At 51.2% G+C, this 24,694-nt stretch overlaps 1 protein-coding gene across 1 annotated transcript; it reads left to right on the top strand.

Annotated features, from left to right (window-relative positions):
- The first annotated feature begins 947 nt into the window (after positions 1-947).
- Positions 948-23,692, top strand: HADHA (hydroxyacyl-CoA dehydrogenase/3-ketoacyl-CoA thiolase/enoyl-CoA hydratase (trifunctional protein), alpha subunit). Its single transcript, XM_010073539.1, has 20 exons — positions 948-960; positions 3,465-3,506; positions 3,595-3,665; positions 4,414-4,547; positions 5,758-5,896; positions 6,918-7,044; positions 7,117-7,212; positions 10,028-10,150; positions 10,813-10,931; positions 11,768-11,824; positions 14,606-14,715; positions 15,114-15,248; positions 15,855-16,026; positions 16,729-16,815; positions 18,458-18,598; positions 20,046-20,114; positions 20,491-20,686; positions 21,562-21,676; positions 22,220-22,365; positions 23,319-23,692. Exons 1-20 carry the CDS (start codon positions 948-950, stop codon positions 23,462-23,464), a joined length of 2,238 nt encoding a protein of 745 aa, XP_010071841.1. The 3' UTR covers positions 23,465-23,692.
- The last annotated feature ends 1,002 nt before the right edge of the window (positions 23,693-24,694 follow it).

Raw genomic sequence — 24,694 nt, 5'->3', positions numbered from 1 at the left:
GTGTCCCTGATGCCCGTGTGTGCCAGCCTGGGGCGGGGGGGATGATGTCCCCATGTCCTTGGCCACCTGGAACTGTCCTCCAGGCACACGGGTGGATCAGTGGGATGGGGGGATCCCTGTGTCCCTGCAGGGGTGGGGAGAATGCCCCCGGGGGTGTTCGTGTCTCCAGGTGCCCACGAGCTGTCTGGGTGTACAGATGCCTCAGATCTGCTGGGCGGACCCTTGGGGCTCCCCTGCCTGTTTCCAGTGCTGAGCCGTGGTCCCTCCTTGGAGCCACCACATGCCCCCAGGAAGGTCGAAGGGCAAAGCTCAGAGACATTGGAAGGCATTTCTTATTTCTTAGCTTCGAAGGGCTTCGGGGTCTGGTGTGCAGTTGACCTGACCTCTGGCAGTGTTTCATTTCAGCCCCATACCTGTCTTACCTGCAGCGTTTGAGCCAGTTTGTACGTGAGCGAGGGGCAGGATGCTGCAATCGGTAATGAGCAGAGCTGTGGTAACTCCAGAGAGTCCTCAGGCTGTTGTTGGCTGGATTTCTTTTTCTATCTGGCAATATTCTTCATCACAGACAGCCCTGGAGCTGCTGTGAGGATGCTGTCACCCACTGTAATTAATAGCGTCGTTGTGCGTTTATCAGACGGGACACAAACCTCGCCAGGGCAGGCCAGGGAGCGAGCGAGTAGGCAGAGGAGCGTGAGCTGAGAGCTGCTGTACCTGCTGAGCCACATGCCATCTGCTAGCAGGTTCCCAGAGGGGGGAGGAAAGCTCAGGTTGTCTGAAGTTTCCCATCTCGGCGCTCTGTGCCATCAGCTCGCAGGTGAAGGCTGGCAGCGGGGACGGTTCCGTCCCGAGTGTCAGCTCGTTCGCTCTGCCGGCGCTTGGCTCGGTCCAGGACTGCAGGAAGGCTTTTCTGCTGAACCATCATGGATGCTGTTCCTGCTTCAAGTGGCATGCCGCCGCCGGGTGAGTGGAAGGGCAGAGGGGGAAGTGCTGGACGGGGAAGGAGCAGAAGAAATGAGAGAGAAAAGAGAAAGTGGGAAGAAACAGGTCCTGGCGGGCTGCGTGAAGGCGGTGTTTGCCCTTCTCTGCTGCATCCAAGTTCTGAGAGCAACTGTGTGAAGCGTTGGCGTCTCTAGATGGTCTTTTAATTAGTGAGTGAAGTGGTGAAAGTGGAATCGATATTCAAGGCTTTTAATTCTAGAGTGAACGTCAGTGGAACAGCAGAAGCTTACATCTGGCTGCAGCTGCTTCCGTCAGGGTTTTGAAGGAGGATTTTTCTGGCTCTGATCTCGGCAAGTTACCATTGTGCTGCTGAATGAATCGACGCCTAAAGCGGATGCAAGTAAATGTGCGTTTATTTTGAGACATGGAAGATGTTTTCCAAAAGTATTCTGGGCTCTAAAATAAAATCCTGTCAGGCTAAAGAACCCTCACTGGGATATTAAGCAGCTGTTACTTAATGACAGTACCTTTCCCAAAAGAGTTTGCAGTAGAATGCAGTGAGATTTGTTCAGTCGAGCCCTTGGTGTATTTTTTTTTCCTACTTCATATCTTTTGTTTTGCCTGAACTGAAAGGCAAAGTGGAATTCAAGGTTTAAGGTTTTTTGATATGATGGAGGAAAGCACATTAGACTGTAGAAAGAAAAAAAGTTAATTAATCCATTCCCTTTTTATTTTTAATCAACACTGTGTGTTTTGTGTGCGGTACAGTACACAGTGCCTTGCTCTCGGTAAGCGCTGGTGATGTTCTGCTCGCCTTTCCCCATCCCAGGCTTAGCAAACGCCTGACTGAGGGTGTGGAAGGAAAACGTTATCATTTTGCAACTCACCTTGCAGCTGAAATCTGTTTGGTAGAATCCACCTTCCTGCTGTCCCTAGCTGCGTGCAGCAACACGGGATTGAAGGGAACGAATTCAGGAAGGTAGTTCGGTCCCTACCTTCTTCTTCAAGTAGTGGAGCTGTGTGGCTTTTATCGGGTTAAAATACTGCCATTAAAAGTGCATCTCATTCAGAAAGTTTATTGTCAGAGCACGCTCAGGTTTGTGGGAAACCAGCACTGGCACTTATTTCCAGGAGTACCTGACTTCAGCACACCTAAAGTTTAAGGAAATTAATGTTGGCTGCAGCAATCACAATCTGGGCATTGTCCTGGACCGAAAATGCTTTAAAGCAGCTTTGGAGTGGAAACCAGCTCACTCTTTGTTTATAAAATGGAATTATGTGCACATGACACCCGCACGCACACACAGACCTGTCTGCCGGGACAGACTGACACGGAATTTCCATCCCCACGGCGTTGCACCGCTTCTCCCCGGCTTGGGGAATGGAGCACAAAGGTCAGTCCCTGCTGCCAGCGCAGGAGTCAAAGCAGAAAGAGGGACAAAGTGCGGGGGAGCTGCGGCCCTGAGCCCGTGTCACAGGGCTGCGGGGAGGGGGAAGAACCTCTGGGTTTTGAATTTGTTCTCCCTGAACTGGCTTTTCTGCCGCCTTGCTGCTGGGAATGGGAATGTTTCATTCCCGCACCTTTTACCAGCGCTGAGCAGTGAACCTCCCCGAGCGCAGCAGCCACATTCCCGTCAGTAGATGTGCTGCTGGTGCTTAAGTAAAGCTTTGACTAGATTTCAGACTGAAAGCAGCTTTGGCAGGGATTCAGCCTAGACCTGCGTTAGAGGATCCTTCCGGTCGAGATCAAGGTCACTGGAATAGAACTGAGATCCATTGGTGTTGGGAGGTCATCAGGCCAAATACCATTTCTCAGCAGAAAAAGGAGATCTGGGATTTGTGAGTCAGAAAAGTGGCATTTCCTTTGTGGGCAGAACTGGTTCCTATGATGGTCCGAGTTTTCAGAGCGTTTTGGAGCAAGACAGGTTTGTCTGGCTGCTTCCATATGTAATCAGTAGAGATGGATCAAGTATTTTTTTGATAGATGGAGGCAAGAATAAATATTAATTAATCAGTTAATATCTTTTTGTGGCTCACCAGCCTGTGATCTATGAGATAACACTTGGGGTGGCACCATTCACTGGCACAAGACCATGTTTTTACAGAAATATTCTGGGGCAGTTCTGCTTGATTTGCCAAGAGGTTAACTCGCAGGTTTGAAACTCCACAGTGCAGCCAGGGCTCTGGTTTGGTGTGCGAGGAAGCGTTAAACTCTGCAGACTAAAGGCAAAACCTCCCCGTGTGCCGTCGCTTGTCGGCTCTTCGGGCAGAAGGCTTTGATTTTGTTTTTCCCTCAGGTTGGTATTGCTGGGGTTGGAAGCCGCAGTGTGGAATCTGTGCTGTGAAGGTCACTTCAGCAGCGTGGAGTCTGCTGAGCTCTGGTGGTGGCACAGGTCAGGCTGTAAGGGAAGGAGCTGGCTTGTGCCAAGGATTTTCCAACACACTGTACTCGGTAGATGAGGGGAAGTGGGAGGATGCATTAATAAAGGAGAATCCCTTTAACACCTGCAACGTCTTTTCTTTAGGTTATGCCTGCCGTAACATCTCCACCTCCACTGCTCTTCAGTGTAAGTGTAAAGCTTTTCTATGCAAATTCATTTTCTTTCTTAAAATCCCCGGAGAAGAAGCTGACGACATGTTTCTGTTTGTTTCCAGCTAGAACCCACGTTACCTATGATATCAAAGGAGATGTCGCCGTCATACGCTTGAACACACCAAATTCAAAGGTACCGCTTTAGTGGCTGTGGTTATGAGACCTATCAGTGGAAACGGCAGGAGTAGCCCAGAGAGGGCGGTGAAAATTCTTGTTTAAGACTTAAGAACTTTCCTAACCCGCAGCCTTTCAAAGTTGTGAACAAAGGAGAAATAGGAGAAGGAGGATTTGGGCATTTAGTGAGACAGCTGAAAATGCCTCGTGGAAATATTTTGTGTGTACTGAACAAACTTTTCTCTCACTGGCACAAGGTATTGCTAAAACTTCTTAAGCTCTTGCATTCGAGGTGGTTAAGGAGAGTGTCCATTGTATAGAAAAAAAAAAACCCGCTTAGAAGTTCATAAAATCTGTGTTTGAGGTGAAGGAGGAACTTCTTAACAACGGATTACTTGATGGCCTGCCACAGGGTTTGATCTTGTAGGATTTTTTCTCACTGTACTATGATGCAGGATGAACTCACTTTTATAGCAGATCTGGGCTCGGTTTGAGTGCCCCCGAAGCGTTACAGTTGTGCCAAGAAGCGGCCTGGCTGTTGGACGAATTCCTTTTCTTTGCAGAAGGCAAATCTTGAAATGCTGTAGAGCTGCTCCTGTCTTCAGGCAGATTGGAAAATCCATTCAGACCTACTGTTGGCTTTGGCTTTTTGTTGTCTTCCGTGCAAGTTTTCTGATGATATGAAGGTTGAGTCCAGTACTTAATCAGCGGTTAAACTCCACAGTCTCCTGAGCTCCCTGTTAACGATGCTTATTTGCTGCTTCCAGGTGAACACTCTATCCAGACAATTAAATGCGGAGTTTACTGATGTGATGAACGAGATCTGGGCCAATGAAGCCATCAAAAGTGCCGTCCTCATCTCTTCAAAGCCAGGCTGTTTCATTGCTGGAGCAGATATTGAGTAAGTACAGGGGCTTTAGAAGTTACAGAGCTTCCTCTGAAGCCCAGGATCCAGGGCCAGCGCTCTGGTGCGCTGTGAAGTCTGAGCAGTTTGTCACTGACACCTCCCCAGGGGTGAGGCAGAGGCTGGAAGTGACATCCATGTGCAGGGGGTGCCTCACTAGCTCCGATGAAGTTAGGACCTTGATGAACGTGGCTGCTCGTTAAACCCCGTTTGGCTGTAACGCTCGGTCACTCCTTCCTGCGTGCTGGGGTGCAGCCGAGGAAACCCTTCCTGGCTCCAGGGTGAGCATTGTCCTTTGGTCTGGGACACAACAAGAGCAGCTGATTTACATGCAGGAGCTGGGTTTGAGTGCCTGGCAGCCTGCCGGCGTGGCCCCTCAATGAGGCAGGATTTGGTGCTTGGCCATGTGGAGCATGGGAGCAGCCTCGCAGGCGTGGGGTGGCTCTGGCAGGGTGTGGGACGACCCCTGTGCGTGCTCTCACTGGGACCTGAGGTGTTGTTGGCTCCTGGTCCTGACATGGGGCAGGTCAGAGTAGTTGTTTAAAGATGATAAAAGCCAAAAAGCTCTGAGGAAAGAAGATGTATTACAAATAGGCGCTTCAAAACCTTATTGCCTTTTTGGCTGGTTTTATTCAGGGGCAGAGACTTGATATATGTGGTAGTGGGAAGGAGGCACTAGCTAGAGCTGGGAAGCGAAGCAGAAGGCCAGGCTGCATTTAAGAGGTGTCTGCTGGTCTCAACACTACAGACCTCTGGATTTGCACGTGCCTGGCCAAGGCTGGTAGCCTCCGTGAGAATAATTGGCCCAGGGAGTCTCTAATTGTTGGAGTGCAACATCACAGCACTGGCTATCTGCTCCTCTAAAAAGTGATCCTGGGCTCTTCCCTCCACCCTTCCTGGCAAGTGCTTGGAGGCTTCCTCTGAGCCATCCTCCTCTTCCTCCAGGGCTTTCAGAGCTCTGACACAAGGAAACTCATTCACTGCCTGCAGGCGCAGCCCCCTGTCCGCGTGCAGTGACCTAACCCACGGAATTTAGTAGTTGTCCTGTGTTGTCTGTTAATCTAAGGCTGGGGGACTAAATAGCTCTCGCCTGTCAGTCACTGGAGCTTTGTGGGAAAAGGGGAACAAGCTCCTTGAAGCCCTCTCCTTTTACTGCCGTTTTCTGAGCGCTTTTCCGATTCTGATCAGCTTTTCTGCCTCACTGCAGCATGATTGAAGCCTGCAAGACTTCTCAGGAAGTGACTCAGCTCTCACAGGATGGACAGAAGATGATGGATAAAATTGAGCAGTCTTCAAAGCCCATAGTTGCTGCCATCAGTGGCTCCTGCCTGGGAGGAGGACTGGAGGTATTGAACAATTCTGCATCTGACGAGCAGGAGTGGGAGTTGATAGCGCTGGTTCTCTAAACTATGCAGAGGACACCTGCATGACTTCTTGCTCTGAGAAGGATTTGAGACCTGCCGTGGGCTCATTAAATCCATTCTAATGAGTTTGTGGGAAGTTAATGGCTTCGTTGTGCTTCAGGGCTCTGCCATGCTAATTTTGCTGCTTCTGTTGAAAGAGAGCTAATATAATATGGATCTGTGTGGGCCAGGCTAATATTGAGATGAGAGCATCCCAGGGAAAACCGGCTGTTGCCAGCAGGCACTGGAGCTGGATAAATGCTGCTGGCAGAGTCCAGGCTGGAAATTACTGCTTTTCAGATGAAATGAGTCTCGTATTCCAGCAACTTCTGTTCTTTTAAAGGTGGTTGTGAGAGGGATGGGTGCGGGGAACCTGGCCAGGCTCCACCCTGTCCTGCCTACGCTGCTCCATCTCTTGCCACTTCGACTGGGTGCAGCATTTGCTTCATAATCTCCATTTTGGAGTTTGTAAACTGAAAGACTCTAGCAATTCCCAGAGCAAAGTTGTTCCTAAAACAGAATAACCTTCTGGGAATGGAGTCTCTTCAATTGTGTACAGGTTTCTCAAGCAGTCACAAAGCTTTTTACAAGTGCTGTGGTGACAGTTCTGGGCTTGGCGATCCAGTGATAAACCAAGTATTGTGCCTGGTCTGTAAATGGGACCATGCTCTCGGTGTAGTGAATGAATTTAGCCCTTAATGGTCTAGGTGAGAGTTAAAAATAGCTTGGCTCACTTTGGTAGTTTCATGTTCATATCATAGCTGCTTGCTGTCGTCCGCCCTGTGGGCGCTTCTCTTGCTGGAAGATGCCATCGCTGAGCGCAGAGGGAACGTGGGCAGTGGATTTAGGGAACTGAGTTGGGAAGGAAGTTGAGGAAGTGTGTAGAAGAGACCTTTGTGATGGATGCCCAGTTCTTCTGTGATCTTTCACAGGAAAACCTGTAGTGTTCTCTTCCTTTTCTAAGGTTGCCATTGCCTGTCACTACAGAATAGCAACAAAGGACAGGAAAACGATCTTGGGAACACCTGAAGTGTTACTGGGTCTGCTGCCAGGGGCAGGGGGTACTCAGCGGCTGCCGAAGATGGTAAGTAAGAGAAAAACTCTACTGGATAGCCCCTTTCTGCTGCATGGCACGCTACCCTTCTGAAATCCTCTTTCTGCCCTCCCAGGTGGTTTTGATATGATGCTGACGGGAAGGAACATCCGTGCTGACAGAGCAAAGAAGATGGGTCTGGTTGAGCAGCTGGTGGACCCGCTAGGTCAGACGTGATGCCTCTGCATTGCTTGGTGTGCTGCCTGTCAGTTAACCTCTCCACCTTCCCCAAACGGGTGGAGAAGCCACTGATACAGTCCGCAGTCTAGTGGGGGCACAGCATATGGACTGCAAAGTCCTTACACGGGGACCTTGAAATGTCGGGCTCCTGCTAAAGCTAGGGGACAGGGAGAGGTGAGTGCAGAGGGCAGGCCTGCTGGCTCTCCTGAGTTAGCTAACTACCCAGATAAGAACCTGCATTCCTCATTTATCATGTCAGAGGGACAGACTGCAACCCAGAATGAAAGGAGAATAGATGATCGGTGCCTACACACATGCAGCCCGCAGATGTTAATCTTTGTGACAAGATCTTGAGAAGAAGCCAGCTGCTGCAGCTTAGGTGCTCTGAATTACCAACAGACTTTCAGTTGGATGTAGAAATTCCGTGCAAACTGCAGACCAAATGGCACTTCCAAGTGCTGAGTGGACCAGTGAATGATTTCTTGCTATTCCTTCACTGGGGGGGCTTTCTTGAAAGGTGACTAAATGGAGGGGCAAACCCTCCACGACATCCTCAAAACAAAAAAGAAAGGTGCTGCTGCCTGCCCTGAGAAATGCAGGGGAACCCCCTGTGCCTGTTCTGTCTCACACGCCGGTCTCCAGCTGGATGAGATGTCCTTAGCTGGGTTCTCACTTATCAAATGGATCAGTGGTACCCAGGCTTGAGTTAAAATTGCCTGAATAAGCTTCACCACTGTGTACTTGCTTAAAGGTGAATTGGCTTTTAAGAGCCAGCAAACGTGGCTTTTTATACCCGTGATTACACTGGCGGGGTTATAGGAAACATGAGCTTTCTGACGAGCTGTTTGGCATCCTGGCTGAGACCAGATAAGCACGTAGGAGGAACACAAAAACCAAATTATATGTGAGCATTAGAGGCATTCCTTGTTCATTCAAACAGCAGGCAGTGCCAGAAGGCTTTCCACTGAGTATTCTCATGTTCATTCTCAACGTCTGGGCAAAAGCAGCTTTAGCTGGGGTGATGCTTTGATTCATTATAGAAGGCTTTGAAGGAGAGAGGCAGCATTAATGAGGAAGTGGTTTCATGGGGTGCAATCCGTTCTCCTTCAGTAGGGAGATCTGCAGCGTTCCCTTGATCGATTTACTGCTGTGCCCAGATCTAATTCTGGCCTGTGCCTTTCATGTAAGAAAGCACATGTGAGTCAACAGCTTGGAGTTTCCAGGTCAGGACACTACAAAATTAAGAGATAACTTCAGGTGAAGTAAACCCACATATGTGGGTTTGGCCACCTTGCTGGAATATTTCTTATAGCTCACACTTTAAATAAATAAACAGCTCTTTTCTTCAGCTGTAGTATCAAGGTCTGGCACTTGTTGGTGTTGAACACCCACGCTAATGGAAAGGGGAAATCGGGTTTTCGCATCTTGTAGCACATCAGGTCACTAAAGCTGAAGGTCTCAGACACATTGCCTTGAAGTGGTGGGAAGAGAATTTGGAAGCTGGTAAGATTTGAGCTCTGAAATCCCAAATGCTCTCAAATTTCCAATAAGTTCTCTAAAATCCACTAGGCATTGCTGAAATGTAGGTGATGCAGCAGTTCTGGGTTAAGTTTTCTGCGCTGCTTGTAAAATTAAATACGTTGTTTTGTTTGGACTGTTTTCCTCTAGAATGGCTCTGACATACTGCCAGGGTGTGAGTGAGACTTCTTACAGTGAGTTTTCATGATCTGGTCAAAATGTACGTGCTCCTTTATTGGCTTCTGGCTGAGAGACCCTCCAGCAGGCAGCAGCGTATGGGCTCTGCTGGGTGTGTGCTCTCAAGCCTTTGTGAGAAGAGAGGTGAAACCTTAAAGTTGAAGATTTCAGCTTTTGGCAGAGGGCAAGAGTAGTGGGAGGTGAAAGAGGAAGGGGTTTCTGTTTTGTTTTTGTTCTTTAACTGTCCCCCATGTCAGGGAGAAGTTGCCTGCTGTGGTGTTTCTAGATCTGAAGGCTCTGTGGAGCATCTGGGTATGGTTGGAGCAGCTTGTAGTGAAGGTTAATGAGGTTGCCTAGCTGATGAAACCTCATCAGGTTGGTTCTGCTAGCTCAGAGGCAGCCCAAGGCTGCAGGTTTAGCTGCTGGCCCTCTGCGGAATCGCTGGGCATTGCTCTTTCATTAGTGACTCACTGGATTTGCCTCCAGCAACTTTACACAACTGCCTTTTCAGCCCGGAGCTCTGTCCTCCTGTACTGATGATACAAGTCCTGTGCTTGCAAATTTTGCAACCCGCCCTCAGAAATTGCTAAAGCTCGTTTTGTGGTGGCTTGCTTCATTGTTTGTGGGACAGCTTTAAGTTAGCAGAGGTGGGTCACAAGATGGATGGCACACCACCGGGAGCCTGGCAAGGGGGGACATGGTCCTGAGCAACCTGATCTAATTCCAGAGTTGGATTTAACTTTGAACTTGGCCTTGCTGTGAGCAGTGGGTCAGAGCAAATGGCTTCCTGTGTCCCCTTCCAACCTTTTGTGGCTCCGTGAAAGTAGTGGTGACGTTTAAGGGGCATACTGCTGTCTGCTCCCACTGGGAGTTGGCATTTTGGCATTTCTGTATAATGCTGTGAATATTAAATACCATGGAGCTTTCATATAGTTACCTGTTGAGCCTTTCCATCATTGTTCATCATCAAGAAAAGTCAACCAGGTAGGGGAATAGCGGCAACAATTCAAAGGAACATCACACTGCTGTCTCATCCTTGCCTTTCTGCATCATCATCCATCAGTGATAAGTTCTGCGTTTCCTCAAGGCTTCTCTGCTGTTCACAGGGCCAGGTCTGAAGACTCCAGAAGCACGAACAATCGAGTACTTGGAGGAGGTAGCCGTTGACTTTGCCAGAGGACTAGCCAACAGGACTGTGTCTGCCAAGAGATCCAGAGGGCTAGTACAGAGTAAGTCTGTGGGCATTGCAGCCAGATCCCAAGGGATTGGAGTGAGGACAGTCCAGATCTGCTTCTCAGGGGTGTGTTCATTCTCCTGCTTAATTCCATTTTCAAAACAAAGTTATTTCACGTTGTAATCATCTCTTGAGCCAGCTGGGTTGGTAGAGAAAACATTGCTCTGCAGATCTGATCTTCAGATAGCATTGCCAGGGGTGCACGTGGTGCAGCTGAAGTGTACGGGAAGGGACCCTGGCCTCGGGGAAAGAGGAGCAGCTGCCTCCAGAGGACTATCCATCATCAAAGTTTGAGTAGAATGTTCTGTAATCAAGTGGGAAGAGGCTCATGGGTCTGCTCTGCACTGATCCTCTTTAGCAGAGCCCTTGTGCGGTTAGCAGAGCCCAGGAATGATGACATGTTTGTGGGAGCTCAGCTCCCCAGAGCTCACTCCGTCACCAGTTGTGGTAGGAGGGCACTTTAGCCCTAAATGAGACTTGTTCGTGGAGCAAGCCGTAGAAACCCTTCAGAGCAGAGCGTGCTCCCTGTGGCTGAGTTCCAGGTGCACGTTTCTGTTGCAGACATGCAGCATTTACATCTAGACATTCCGGTTAATAATTTAAAGGCTGATTGTGCGTGTAGCACTGTGCTGAGTCGTGTTTTGTCCCATCTTGCAGAGCTGACAGACTATGCCATGGCTCTGCCGTTCGTGAGGCAGCAAGTCTACAAGACGGTGGAGGGCAAAGTTCAGAAGCAAACCAAAGGACTCTACCCTGCTCCACTGAAGATCATTGAGGTAACAAGGTCCAAGAAACCACTGTGAAGGTGAATCTGTGGGATAACATGGCAGCAGACAGGGGGAAGGTGGTTCTTTCCTCTGAGTCAAGCCATATGTCCTGATTTTCACAGGAGATCAGTCTCAATGATCGCTAGCTGTGTGGTATATCGCACAAGTGTGGTAAAATTCAGAGTAGATTCCCAGAATATGATCACCAGTTTACCTGGTACTGATACCAGAAAGGGGAAGATGAAGAATCCCAATGTAGGAAAGGCGTAGCTGGAATACTTTGTGAAACTTTTGGCTGTGTTTTTTTCAGGTTTCCTATACAGTTCAGTCTGAAGAGTTGGGTTAACCTGTTTGAAGCCAGGAAAATATAGATTGCTGTTTTCCTAGCACTGGGCACACAATACTTTAAAAGTTAGTCCCCTGAGTTACCCAGGCATTGTATTGCAGACACTGTCCGTAGTCAAATCCTTATTTTCAAGTGACTTTTCACTATTTAAGCTGTTTCCAAGACTTCTCTGAAACCTGCGAATGCCCCCCTCTGCTCAAGAGCAGTGACATTACAGGAGCACAGTCCTGAAAACAATTCCTGGATCCACAAGGTGTGTGTAAAAACCTAATGGAAAGCTCCTTGCCGTCGTAGCTGTTCTGTGCTAGAAGGACGAGGTGATTCATAGCTCTGCTTTGGACAGCATGGACAGGACCCAGAGAGTCTGAAGTGTGCCTTGTATGTTGAGGAGGGGTCACTGGTGAGAAGAGGAGGTGCAGCTAAAAAAGTGATGTAATTAAAGTGAAGCTGTTGGCAGACGTGACTTAACAGCGGCATATCTTTATTGTTCTTTGACTAGGCTGTAAAGACTGGTCTTGACCAGGGGCGTGACGCTGGATACTTCATGGAATCCCAGGTAAGGAGATTAGATCCTTGGTGGTAATGGGTAAGTTGAGAAGTTGCAGGGGGGGCGATGAGATTTGTGTTTAACCACACACAAAGGATGATATTCGTCACAGGCTGCTCCAGACGGTGTTTTGCTCCCTGCCCCTGCTTCAGGCGGTGGGGTGGTGAAAAAGGTGTCTGTTGAGCAACAGAACTGTTTGTCAGGATTCCTCATCTTTTCTCATTCCTGCCTGTGTTATCTTTTTGAGTGGGAATAACCAGACTTTGATTTCTCTGTGTCTGAGCACTGTTTGTTTTTTCTGGTTGTCGCATGGAACAGGTAACCTGGAGGTGTGGGTGCAGTGCTCTCAGTCTCATCAGTGTTTCAACACAATTTGGTGCGAACAAGTAATTTCCTCCAAGAATTAACTTTCATTTTAACCAATGTTCTGTTTACTCTGCCATCTTTTTTCACAATCAGCTTTGTTCAGGGTGTTGATTCTCCATTACTCTTGTTCTACTGTTTGTCCTGTTTCCTAGTCCAGAGACTTTGTGCTGGTCCTTTTTCACCTGGGTGCTTCTGAAAATCAGGTGGTTTTTTTTTCAGTAGTAATTGCTTACCCAGAACAGGACTTCTCTCTTCTTATCCCTTGGTCAAACTTACCTATTTAGTAGCCACTCCAGTCAGCATTCTGGCTAGTCCGGGCCATTCCAGGGGACCTCAGCAGACTGCAGAGCTGGGCAGACAGGAACCTCGTGAAGTTCAGCAAAGGGAAATGCCAAGTGCTGCCCCTCCACTCTTCTCAGTAGTATCCAGTGGCACAAACTGAAATGGGAAATTCCACTTCAATGGGCAAAACAACTTTTTTTTACTGTAGAGGTGACTGAATGCTGGAACAGGTTGCCCAGAGTGGCTTTGGTGTCTCCCTCCGCAGTGATAACTCAAAACCCAACTGGGAGCAGTCTAGAGCAGCCTGCTCGAGTGCTTTGAGACAAGACAATCTCCATGTGTCACTTCCAACGTCACCTATTCAGTGGTTCTGTGACCTGCTCGAGGTTTGCCAGTGGCACACTCAGGAAAATAGGAGTAGAGTTTAATCTGGAGGTGGGACAGACTGGGGGGCAGGTCCAGGGCTGGAGCAGGCAAGTGCGCTCACCAGCGGTTTGCCTGTGCATGATCCTTTCATTCCACACACACACACACACACACAGCCTTTGTTTTCCCATGCTTGTTCATCCCCAGCCATCTTGATCCCTCCCTTTCTCTGCCTTAATAAACAACCTGCCCCCCATTAGTTTTTCCTCACTCGTCCCACTTTTGCTACATCTGTGCTCGGATTTCTGAAGCAGAAGAGGTAATTGTGACTGAGTGTTGCTGCTGTGGTTTCCTGGGCGCTGCTGGCTCTGCGAGCCCTGACTCCCCACAAGACCCCAACACTCCCATCTGATCATCTCTGTGTTTGGGTCATCTCTCATGTTCCTGTCCCTTAATGCCAGTGAAATCTGTCCGTCCCCCACAGTACAACCTGTAGGTTTCACCAGCTTCTCACGCTGCTACCTGGTGCATCCCGCCGTCTTTCCTGCCATGCTTAGGAGCTCCCTTTGTCCTCTCCTGTGACAAGGTCCTGGTCTGAGCTGTAGCTGTCTGCCTCCTACCTCACCAGCCACCTCCTGGCGGTATTTGTTCTGGTTATGTATTCCACCCACGTTTGGTCTGGTGCTGAATAAAAGGCTTGGGATACTCTGTTCCTTACAGCAAAGAATGAATGTGTTTTGTTTTTTTTTTCCTGAGAATAGCAGCAGGATGGAGATCTTCCCAGAACCCTCTAAAGAATAATAAGTGTCAGTGTCGTGTCTTTTTTAATACCGCCCTCTTTCCCCTGGGATAGCAGACTTGCAGATTCATTCCCAGCCTTTGTGTTTCTGATATTTTAACAAGCCTCTAACTCACAAGGCAGCGGTGAAGGAAGATACAGCCTGCTCTAAACTCCACTGCGTTGGCAGCTTTCCTGAGCTGCCTTGGCTCAGACAACATTAATTTTCTGTCGCTTTACGCTGTCTTTTGTCTTCCTGACTACTTCCCAGTTTCACGCTGAGTGCTGGGAGGTTATGCAGACCTTTGGTTTTGTTTCTGTGATCCTCTGAAAATAGTATCAGGCTACTGCTGCCAGTGAGAATTGGCCAGTGTAAAGATTTTCCTCAAAGCCTGAGGGCCTGGAAGCCACCGGGGCAATGAACCCAGCTCGTGCAGGATGTGCATGGGGGAGAAAGGGTCCCGTGTCGGTGACATACTGTCCTGCCACTGGGGAAGCAGAAGTGGCTCCGGCAGTGATCTCGTAGGACCCTGCAGCTGCTGACAGTGAACTGGGAGGGAATGGTCCTCCCGAGGCTGTGCTGGGAGGGTGGAAATGGGCTGTGAGTGATTCAGGGGATAGGAAAGCGATGGACATGGAAATACGATGGCTGTTCTTGTTCCCTGGCAGAACCCTTGCCCCTCCAGACACAGTGTTAGAGTTACGTGATCTTTCAGATGCTTTAAATTATATTTTCTATGGGAAAGGCCATTGAACAGGCAGTTTCCTGCTGCTCTCTGGCAGCCCACGTGGGAGGTAGGGGTGCAGACTGGGCTGTGCTTAGCCTCAGTCTCTCTGCAGAGGATACGTACGCCCCATCCTTCTTCCTTTTCTAGCCAGTTACCAGTCTGTGCAGTTGCACAGGGGATGTGCTCTCCCTTTGCCATGTTTTTGATGTGTGCGGGCTGGAAGTGAGCCAGCTATTAAACACCAAACTCTCTGCTTCCCTCTTCTTGCAGAGCTTTGGCCAGCTCGCCATGACTAACGAGTCCAAGGCGCTCATTGGGCTTTACTACGGGCAGGTGCGCTGCAAGAAGAACAAGTTTGGAACACCTCAGCGAGAGGTCAAGTAAGTGCAAGTGTGGGATGTCTGAAGGAGCAGTTGGAAGACCTTTGCTAAAAGGCTCTAGGGACCAAGTGGCCTAGAGTCCTGAAAATCAGAGTCCTGTAACAGAGCAGAGAGATTTCCAGCCTCCAGAAGGCTGATTCTCTGCACTTCAGAGCTCTCACCCACAAGTGAAACCATCTTGCATGGCCTCACTAAAAACAGTGCTTGGGTGGACAGGATCTGAGCGAGTCTGACAGCAGCAATGGAAATTGGGTTTGGGTTTGGTGGTGTTGTGTTGGCAGTCGGACTTGATGATCCTCGAGGTCTTTTCCAACCTTAAGGATTCTAAATTCTAATAAATAAATAAATAATCAGATATTTCCAGCTTTGAATGTGTTCCCTGGCCCTTTTCTGTGCAGGACCTTGGCAGTGCTGGGAGCAGGGCTCATGGGAGCTGGGATCGCCCAGGTTTCGGTGGATAAGGGACTGGCAACCATTCTGAAGGACACAGCACAGAAAGGCTTGGACAGAGGACAGCAGCAGGTCTTCAAGGGGTACGTGGCTTCAGAGGAATTTGCTCAGGATGGAAGGGGGCTGCCTTTAGTCAAAATACCCCTCTGCTTTCAGGCAGTCAGGAACTCCTGACACCTCTCTTCCCTTGGAGTCTTCTGCCATCAGATATCACAGAAATGCTTTCTTTTAAGGTTGCCCTATGCACTGTGCTGGGATATTGCTACGAAATAGGCCCAGCGTATTCAGCCTTAGCTCCTTAGGTAGGTAGCCAACCTAACAGATGATTGCTTTAGCTTTTAGATTTAGCAGTAGCTTATAGAGCTGAGGGGGGAGGGAATAATCCTGGAGGCCCATGTCCGGGAGGCATGGGCTCAGACTTCTGAAAAGCTGGATTTCTTTCCCCTGTCCTGCTGGCTCAGCTGTGCGTTGTCAGGAATGTCAGCAACTGACCTTCAGCTGAGTTGTGTGAGCGTGGCTCTCCTTTTTCCAGATGGAAGGAGGGGCTAGTTGGCAGAGTGACAGTCCTTCTGGATTGGAAATGGTGTTTGGGGTCCCAGCCGTGGGAGGGAGGGATGCCCTTGGGGTTGTGCACCTCCAGCAGTGTGGGCTGGCTGCTGAGGAGCTGTGACAGAGCTGTCCTTCCCCAGGCTGAACGGCAAGGTGAAGAAGAAGACTCTGACATCATTTGAGAGGGACTCCATTCTCAGCAACCTGACGGGCCAGCTGGACTACAAGGGCTTTGAGAAGGCAGACATGGTGATCGAGGCTGTGTTCGAGGACATTAACATCAAGCATAAAGTGCTGAAGGAAGTGGAAGCTGTGAGTATCGGTTCTGAGCAGCTTGTGCTGGATGTGGCCGCTCTGGAGACTCAGGGTGTCCTGTCCTGTGCCGCTGGGTTTGTCACATCTCCTTTGTGCTGCAGTTTGGTGCAAGTTATTTATGTCAGTACGTGGGTGAGTGTCAAGGGCAGCCTTCCTTCTTCACTGTTCAGTAAGGAGTCACTAGTTTGTATCTGGATGGGGAAGTTCTGACATTCTCTGACTTCTGGGAGCCGCTCCAAAAAAAATTCCATTTGTCTGAGCACATTGATATGACAGTAACGTCTTCTGGTATCTCCACAACTTATATTCCTTTAGCTGCCATCCCTAGCTTGCTGCCACTGCTCTTTTCTGTTCAAGAGCACACTTGGGGAAATAACTGTATGGTGAAGGAGCTGCTCTGTGCCCCTTTCTGAAGACCCTCCCTGCAGTGTCTGATGTGGTTGCAGCGGTCTGGCAGAAACCTGGGGGCTCTGAGGCTAATACTGCAGTCCTGGGGAGAGTTCAGGGGGGTCAGATCTGTCTGACTTGGGCTGCTGCTTTAGCATTAGTTTCTAATGCTGTCTGCCCTGACAAAGAAAATCAGGTTTGCCTTGTTCGTCAGGGTGCTGGGACAGTTCTCTCAGGGCTCTGCACATCACGCTCTAGGTGTGACTCTGGAGCCTGGGCATTTACATTCTTCTCTTCCACCCCCTGCCACAGGTGATTCCTCCTCACTGTATCTTTGCCAGTAACACGTCTGCCCTCCCAATCAACCAAATCGCTGCTGTTAGCAAGAGGCCAGAGAAGGTGAGTACCCAGTGCCACGTGCCTGCCGAGTCTGCTCTGCACTGGGCTGCCTGGTAGCAGCAAACTGGCTTTGCTGGAGGTGTGCATTGGGACCTTCTGCTTCCTCCTCGGAACGTGAAACAGCTCCTCCTCTGTCCCCAGTGTGAGCTTTGAACAAAGAGCTTGTGCTCCTTGGAAGGTGGGAGGGGGATGAAGGTAGACCCACCCCAAGGTGATGCTAGTGAAGGAGGGTGCAGCAGGGAGGTCAGCACCCTCCAGGAAATGTTAATGCACATGGAGGTAGAGAAGCTATGGAAGGACTCAAGCGGAGAGAATTCCAGCCAGGAAGACTTCAGTCATTTTGGTAAACTGATTAGACATAGGAGTGACTTGCCATGATGGGAAAGTGTCTTCTCGGGGAGGAGCATTGTCTAGGGTGGCCTGGATATAAAAAGGGGGAGATACTTTCCCCTCATGAGGAATCTACTCTGCCTCCTGGGGCTGCAGAAAATGTGAGTGGTTCTCCTGTGAGCTAATCCCATCTCCCTCTCTAAAACAGCTTGGGCAGGAGGATGGACATTCTAGAATTCACTTGGAAAGTGTTACACAAATTCAAAAGCACGGGTACCCTTGGCTGGTTGCCTAAACTCGTGCAAGGGTCTCAAGCCTGCCCAGGGCAGTGCATTGCCTTTTGAAGTTCTGTGGACGTCTGCATCCACACAACGTGTGTCCCCTCTGTTGGGGGTTCCTGTGACCTTCATGAGCCTCTTCCTGGTTCGCTGTCAGACCTTAGTTGCATCGGAAATGCAAACTGACTCCTGTTTGTTCATACCTGCAGATAGCATCCTCCTGCTAAATAAATGGCCTGTGTAATGGCTCTTTATGGGGAAACTAATAGGAAATCAGTTAACTGATTAGTGTGTTTTCTTTAATTAGCTTTGCAGTCTGCAACTCTCCTGCAAGGTGCCTCTGACTTACACAGATCTTAGTGCCAAGTGCAGGTTCCAGGAGGCATGGAGGTGACATGCTGATTACATGGTCGTGTTAAGAAAGTGAGGCTCACAGCTCAATAATCTCCAGTTAAATGCTGTTCCCAGAGGAAAGCTGCGTTTACCTCTGTAATTAGTTTCTGGAAACATGCCGCCTTGTCCTTAAATTCACCTCATTACCAAAAAAACCAAAACAAAACAAAAAACCCAACCACCAACCAAAACATTCATGAGCAGAACACAGGGACTTTGCTCAGCATCTGTCTCTGTGGCTGCTGTTCCACTCTCGAAGCCTAGGAGAAGCACCACCCGGGCGTGCAGCTGCTCCGCCAGCTCCCTGCGGATCACGCAGCGCCTGTGATTTCCCCGAGGACTGAGCTCGGCTAAGATTTCCAGATAGGTTTTGCTGCCAGATCATTAGCAAGTACAGAGAGAGCTGAGCAGCGCTCTTGGTCCTGTAAGCATGATACCTAAATCCTCACTGCGGCAGGAGCTGTGCTATGTCCTTGGGAAAGCCAAAAAGAGAGAGTTGGAGAGCTGTGCCGTCAGAGAGGGATCCAGTCACATGTGGTGGTGGGTCCTGCAGCCCATGCTGGCCTGCTTCCCTCTGTAACTTGACTTGCCCCAAAGTCTGTCTTAACTCTGCTTAACCCCGAGCTCTTCCTTCTGCCTAGGTGATCGGGATGCACTACTTCTCCCCTGTTGACAAAATGCAGTTGCTGGAAATCATCACCACGGACAAAACATCCCAGGACACGGCTGCTTCCGCTGTTGCTGTTGGCCTCAAACAGGGCAAGGTTGTCATCGTGGTGAAGGTGAGGGACCGCTGCACAAAATGTGAGCTGGGGTGATAAATAAGGCAGGCTTGTGCACCGAGGGAGGGCAGAAATGTGGCTGTGAATACACTAGCATTATGCTGGGAAGTTAAAATGGAGAAGAAGTGTCCAAGTGATCTCTCAAGTGTCCTTTGGAACAGCCATGGAGGGCCAGAAGGTGCAGGAACAGGAGGAGCTGGCAGTGCCACTCCACACAGCTTCCAGGAGGCTGAAATCACAGAATCATAGAATCCCTGAATGGTTTGGGTGGGAAGGGACCTTAAAGCCCATCGAGTCCCACCCCCTGCCATGGGCAGGGACACCTCCCACTAGCCCAGGTTGCCCAAAGCCTCATCCAGCCTGGCCTTGAACCCCTCCAGGGATGGGGCATCCACAGCTTCTCTGGGCACCCTGGGCCACTGCCTCACCCCCCGCACAGGAAAACATTTCTTCCCCAGATCTAATTTAAATCTCCCCTTGTTCAGCTTCATCTGTAGTGGCATCCGAGATGGAGCAGAGTCTGGGCAGGGCTCTCACCACCTCTTCTCCCTGGCAAGCTGCAAGGACAGAGGGACCTGTGAGCAGTAACCCTCCTCTTTCTGGATTTAAATCTTTTTCTGAGAGGGGGCAGAAATACCTGTGCAAGTGTAGGGGAAGAGCTATACCAAGCAGAGGGAGAAGACAGTGCAGTGAGGCAGGAGTTGAGAACAAATCGCTGTGATCTGTGGGAGAGGCAGCTGAGTGGTTTGTTGGGCTGACAGCTGCTGTTGAGACACAGCCCTCGAACCTCGTGCTCCATGGTAGAAAGCCTCAGTGATGCTGTTCCAGCTGTGTGGGAGGTTCAGCCAGTAGGCTCAGGGCTGTTTGAGTGTATTTTTGGATTGTTGTTTTTCACTAATGTGTGAGGCTGCCAGCAGTGCTGAGCAGGTCTGTCCTGTGGTGCTGGGAAAAGTCTGAAAGTCCTCCAGATATCTCTGAAGGCCAGTGGAGATACAATGTGGCTTCTCCAACCCTCATCCCCACATCACAGGCTTTCCTGAGCAGCAGCTTGGAGTTAATCTGTTGCTTCCTGACTTTGCGAGCAAGAGCAGAGGTGAAACAACTGGTTTATGTCTGTTTCACTGGCCCTGAGCACCCTTTTCCGCATCAGCATTTTGGGAAAGGCAAGAGGACTGCTGCAGCCTGCTTATTTTAAATAAAAACTTAAATAAAAACATTCTGGTGGGAACCTCCAGGGAGTAAGTTCATGGAAATCTTCAAACACTACTGAGCCCTATAGGAAAAAAGTGCTCTAGCAGTCGATAACATACAGTTAGAAATGGAGTTCAGTGTGTTTGCACTGCATGTCGGTGCCTGAACTGTGAAACGCAGTTCTTGTGCTGCCAAGAGAGGCCGTGTTCCTGCAACTTGTACTCACCTGCCTTCCTCCTGTGCTCCTCTTCCCCAGGACGGGCCTGGCTTCTACACCACCAGGTGCCTGGCGCCAATGCTGGGAGAAGTGGCCCGAGTTCTTCAGGTGTGTATCCCATCACCTTCCGAGAATCTGACAAATAGTTGCGTAAATTCTGCTTCTTCCTTGCTGACCAGGCTGACCCCAGCCCTGGCCAAGAAGGGAGGTGGGTAACCAGCCCCTGTGTCTGGGGTTGTCCCCAGCCTGCTCTTGGCTGAGCAGTGGGCTGATGAGACCTGGCGTGGGCAGTGGTGAAGCTCTTTGCCCCCCACATGGCACCAGGGGAGAATCAGGAGTGGTGTAAGCACAATTACACTGCTCCTGTCTGCAGTCAGATGGCTAATGGGGCTGCTCACAGTCTGTGGCCCCAGATGAGCCTCCATGCTGGGTTTCCAGGACCCTCACCCAGAAATAGCCATTGCTTCCCCTTCTGTTCCTGCAGGAAGGCATTGACCCAAAGAAAATAGACGCCATCTCTACAGCCTTCGGCTTCCCTGTGGGTGCTGCCACACTCATCGACGAGGTGGGTGTGGATGTGGCCACGCACGTGGCCGAGGACCTTGGCAAGGCTTTTGGTGAGCGCTTTGGAGGAGGCAACGTCGAGTTGTTCAAGGCCATGGTGGAAAAAGGCTTCTTAGGTGAGACACTAGGCTGTTCTAATCAAACACATTTCCCCTGTATCAGCCTCCTCAGCTTTGGGCGCGAGCAGTCAGAACAGCCCTGGCAGGGGTCAGGAATCCCTCCCAGCCGTACCCTGGTAGACCTGTGGCTGCCGTCAGACCTTCCTTCGCAGCAATGGCAGGAGCAGGCAGAGATGCTGCCCATAGGAAAGGCAGCAGCAAGATCTGAACCTCTGTCTGGTCCTTGGTGAAACCTGCACAAGCGCTCTGAGACATGGGGAGCAAGCGGATGGAAATAAAAGTGAAACTGAGGATGACTCAATCAGCCCTGAGCTGAGGTTTAGAAGCTCTGTTGAAGGAAAAATTATGTCTCTGTCCACATGGTAGAAGGTGTGCCCTGATGACACTGGGTGCCAGGGCAGCTGTCCCTCAGCATGCCAGGACAGAGCAGTCCCATCAGTGGGACCTGCACTTGGCCCATGACCGTTGTCACCCTCCAATGACCCTTGCTGTGACCAGGCAGTGGGGTTTACTCAGGAGATCTTGTCATCTCTGTCCCTTGCTCCCGAGTGTGGAGAAGGACTGTGTCCTTGTGTCTTTTTGCTGCTGTAGCCACGGAAATGGTGACATTATTTGACTGTCTTCCAGACCTAGTGAAGGCATTAGCGCCTGGCACAGTGGCAACATCTTGCCAAGGGGTCAGCTGGACATAGGACGCCCCTCTGTCCTTGGTGAGGCAGCAGATGGGCTCGCTCTGAAGCGCAGAGACGCTGTCTGCGCTGGGAGAATCTTGTGCTAACAGAAGCAGGAGTCCCAAGAAGATCAGAGGCGAAGGTGTCACAAGCAAACAGGACGTGTGGCAGGCTGTGACGGTCTCTGTTTATCCCCGGCAGGTCGCAAGGCAGGGAAAGGCTTTTACGTTTACCAGGAGGGGGTGAAGAACAGGAGCGTGAATTCCGGCATGGATGAGATCTTGGCACGGTTCAAAGTGCCAGCCAAGCCTGAAGTGTAAGTAGCTGTCTGGTGGGCTGGCTCTCCCCCTGCCCAGCTCCTTCTCCCCTCTCACGAGGGCTGCACCAGGCAGCGCTGGAGAACATTGCTGAACACAGAGTCGCTCCAGCTGGCGTTTGGCTGTTCCCAGCTGGTGTGTAGGGGGGCTGTTGGCTCTGGAGAGCCTGTGCTAGCAGGAGTGGGGTGTCTTCAAATTCATCAGCGCTTGCCTGGGCACCTTGGCAGCAAGCTTTCCTGCGGTGGGGCTTGCCAGGGCGGGCTGGTTTGTGCAGCCCCTGCCGTGACCTTCTTGGCGTTGGAGTTATTGTACAGCTCGGTGCTGAAACATCTCCTGAGCATTCCCATCTGGCCTGATGGAGCCTTTGCCGTTCTTACATGTGTGCCTTGGGTCCTTAATCCTTATCCTTAACGTGGATAGGGACATTCCCAGTGGGATACCATTCTCTGCCTGGCTCTGTCCCCCATCTGTGCTGGCTTCGTGTGCCCCTCCACCCAGCTGGAGTGTTACCTGCACTGCCCTTACAGCCTCTTTCCTTGCAGCTGCACTGATGAGGACATCCAGATGCGCTTGGTGACAAGGTTTGTGAACGAGGCGGCCATGTGCCTGCAGGAAGGGATCCTCAGCAACCCCGTGGAGGGAGATATCGGCGCTGTGTTCGGCTTGGGCTTCCCGCCGTGCCTGGGAGGTGAGTGGGTTCCGCTGGGGTGTGGGCTGGGCTGCGGGGCTTGGCTGGAAAGCTTCCTCGTGGGCTTGCCCAGTGGGCTGCAGCCACCAGAGGCAAGTCTAGCTCTTAAGGCCAGGTTTGAGCTGCAGACTGACAAGCCTGAATGTCCTTTTGCCGTGTAAAGCCTGAACCAGAGAGGTTTCCACCCCCACGCAAGGTGGCAGTGAGCCTGAGAGCTGCTGCGAGACTTTTCTACCAGGACCCAGGCTCAGAGCTGTGGCTGGGGAGGGTCAAGAGACTCTAACCAAGCTGTTTGCTGTGTCTTCAGATTGGAATAAGGCACCAGAGCCATGCTGGCCCCAGCCTCATCAGCACTTCCCTGTGAGAACCTCCAAGGAAGAGCTTTTGCTGTGCCAGATAGTCGTGGGGGTGTAGGTGGGATGAGAGACTTGCAAAGACCTGACATTTTTAAGAAATCCCTGGGTTTTGTGCAGCCTGGTGAAAAACAAGGCTCCGGTATCTCACCTGTTGCCACTGCCAGCCTGGAAGCCTGGTCCTGTGCTGCACACAGAGCTGGGAAATGGTGTCCAAGGATGCACCGTTTCCCCCGTGCCTGTGGTGTGGCACAGGTAAAGCTGAGCTGATAACCTCAGCTGTGGTGCACAGCGCTTTTCAGGCCGAGGTACTAGCCAAGAGCTTGGGCAAAATTCTCCTGGACCTGTCTGCAGCCTAGCTGGGGGGCGGCGACCATGGCCTGGGCAGGGGACCTTTCTTTTTTTTCCGAATTATCTGTGTCCCAGCTTGTCCCCAGTCTGCTCCCTGCCTGCCCGCTACGCTGAGCAGAGGCAGAGTCCTGCATCGCCCTGCCCGGAGACTGGGAGAAGGATGGATCACCTGAATCCAGAGCTCTCACCCTTCCAGGCACCTCGGTGCTTCTCTTCCTTGTCACAGATGTGTCCCCCTGTCCCCAACAGGTCCCTTCAGGTACGCAGACTCGTATGGAGCCAAGCAGCTGGTGGACAAGCTGCGGAAGTACGAAGCCGTCTACGGCAGCCAGTTCACGCCGTGTCAGCTGCTCCTGGACTATGCCAACAGCCCAAACAAGAAATTCCACCAGTGAGCGTGGCCTGACGCTGCCCACCCGTGACACACCCACAGCTCGAGCCTGCTCCGCCGGCTCTCCAGCGCCGCACCATTCTCTGTAGGTTCAATCTGCGAAGCACCCAGGGGAGGCAGGGAAGGAAGGAAGGAGGGTGGCAGCAGGTTGCCTTGTGGCTTGTAGTCATTTCAAGTGCCTTATCAGCTATGTGCTGGGCATGTCCGTCCCGTGCCAGCGTGGGGCTGGTGGATCCTTGCTGAGAGAGAGATTTTTCACATTCACCTCCATGCTGTGACCTCCAGAGCTCCCGGTCTGGCAGGCAGCGTCCAGCACGCAGCTGGCCCTGAGGCCATGCCTCTCCAGAAACCTCCAATGAAGTAAATCCCCGTCTCCTGGGTCTGGACTCCATGCCTGCTTCTCCTCCCGTCTCGCTGGGGCAGCAGCCTCTCGGCACCGAGGAAGGGAACCGCTCGAGTCGGAAATAAAGCGTTCAGGCAATCCTCTGCGGTCCTCTCTGTGCTTGCTGGCTCTGAGACCTACCGAGGGGCTGCTGGAGGGTGGGGACAGGCAGGGGCTGGCAGCAGCACAGAACAAAGCCCGGCTCTGTCACCTCTGCCATCCATCAGGGGCTGTGAGGAGCCTCTGGGAGCGCTGCTGCCGGGGTTAGCCTGGCAGATGGACCCTCCTGTAATTGCAAATCAAGCAGCCAAAGGCCAGAAGGGTCCCCCATGGGGAGAGCTCGGTTTAAACTAAAAGGCTTTAAATCTCTCTGCACCTGGCACTAATTTCAGAGCTGCCCTTGCCTCCTCCTCCCAGGCTTCAGCCTTTTTTCCCGTGCCTGGGCAGGGCCGGGGTGGGGAGCTGGGTGATGCTGCTCGTTTCACATCTTATTTCTGTTCATTTCTTGAAGCCCATGGGGCTGAGACATCATTTTCTGCCTCTGCTGCCTGCTGGTGGAGGCACCAGGCTGCCCCCAGAGCTGGGCACCAGCCTTCAGCCTTCCCTGGGGGGCAAGCAGCAGCCCCCCAGACCTGCCCCATCCTTGCAGAGCAGGGCTGGGGTTGCTGTGGGGTGTAGGGCTGTGCCTGTGGGGTCTGAGCAGGGGTCTGTGCAGTCCTGACCCCCTCGTGGGGCCAAGGGGCTGGGGAGGTCTGCTCCCAGACCCCCAGCAAGTGTGGGGGGGCTTGGGGAGCTCGAGGGGCTGGGGAGGGCACCTGGCAGTGCACCAACAGAGAGTGGGACGCTTTGGGC

This window comes from Pterocles gutturalis, unplaced genomic scaffold (genome assembly GCF_000699245.1).
Source record: "Pterocles gutturalis isolate BGI_N339 unplaced genomic scaffold, ASM69924v1 scaffold25876, whole genome shotgun sequence".
NCBI lineage: Eukaryota > Metazoa > Chordata > Aves > Pterocliformes > Pteroclidae > Pterocles > Pterocles gutturalis.
This window is presented reverse-complemented; position numbering and strand designations above follow the sequence as displayed.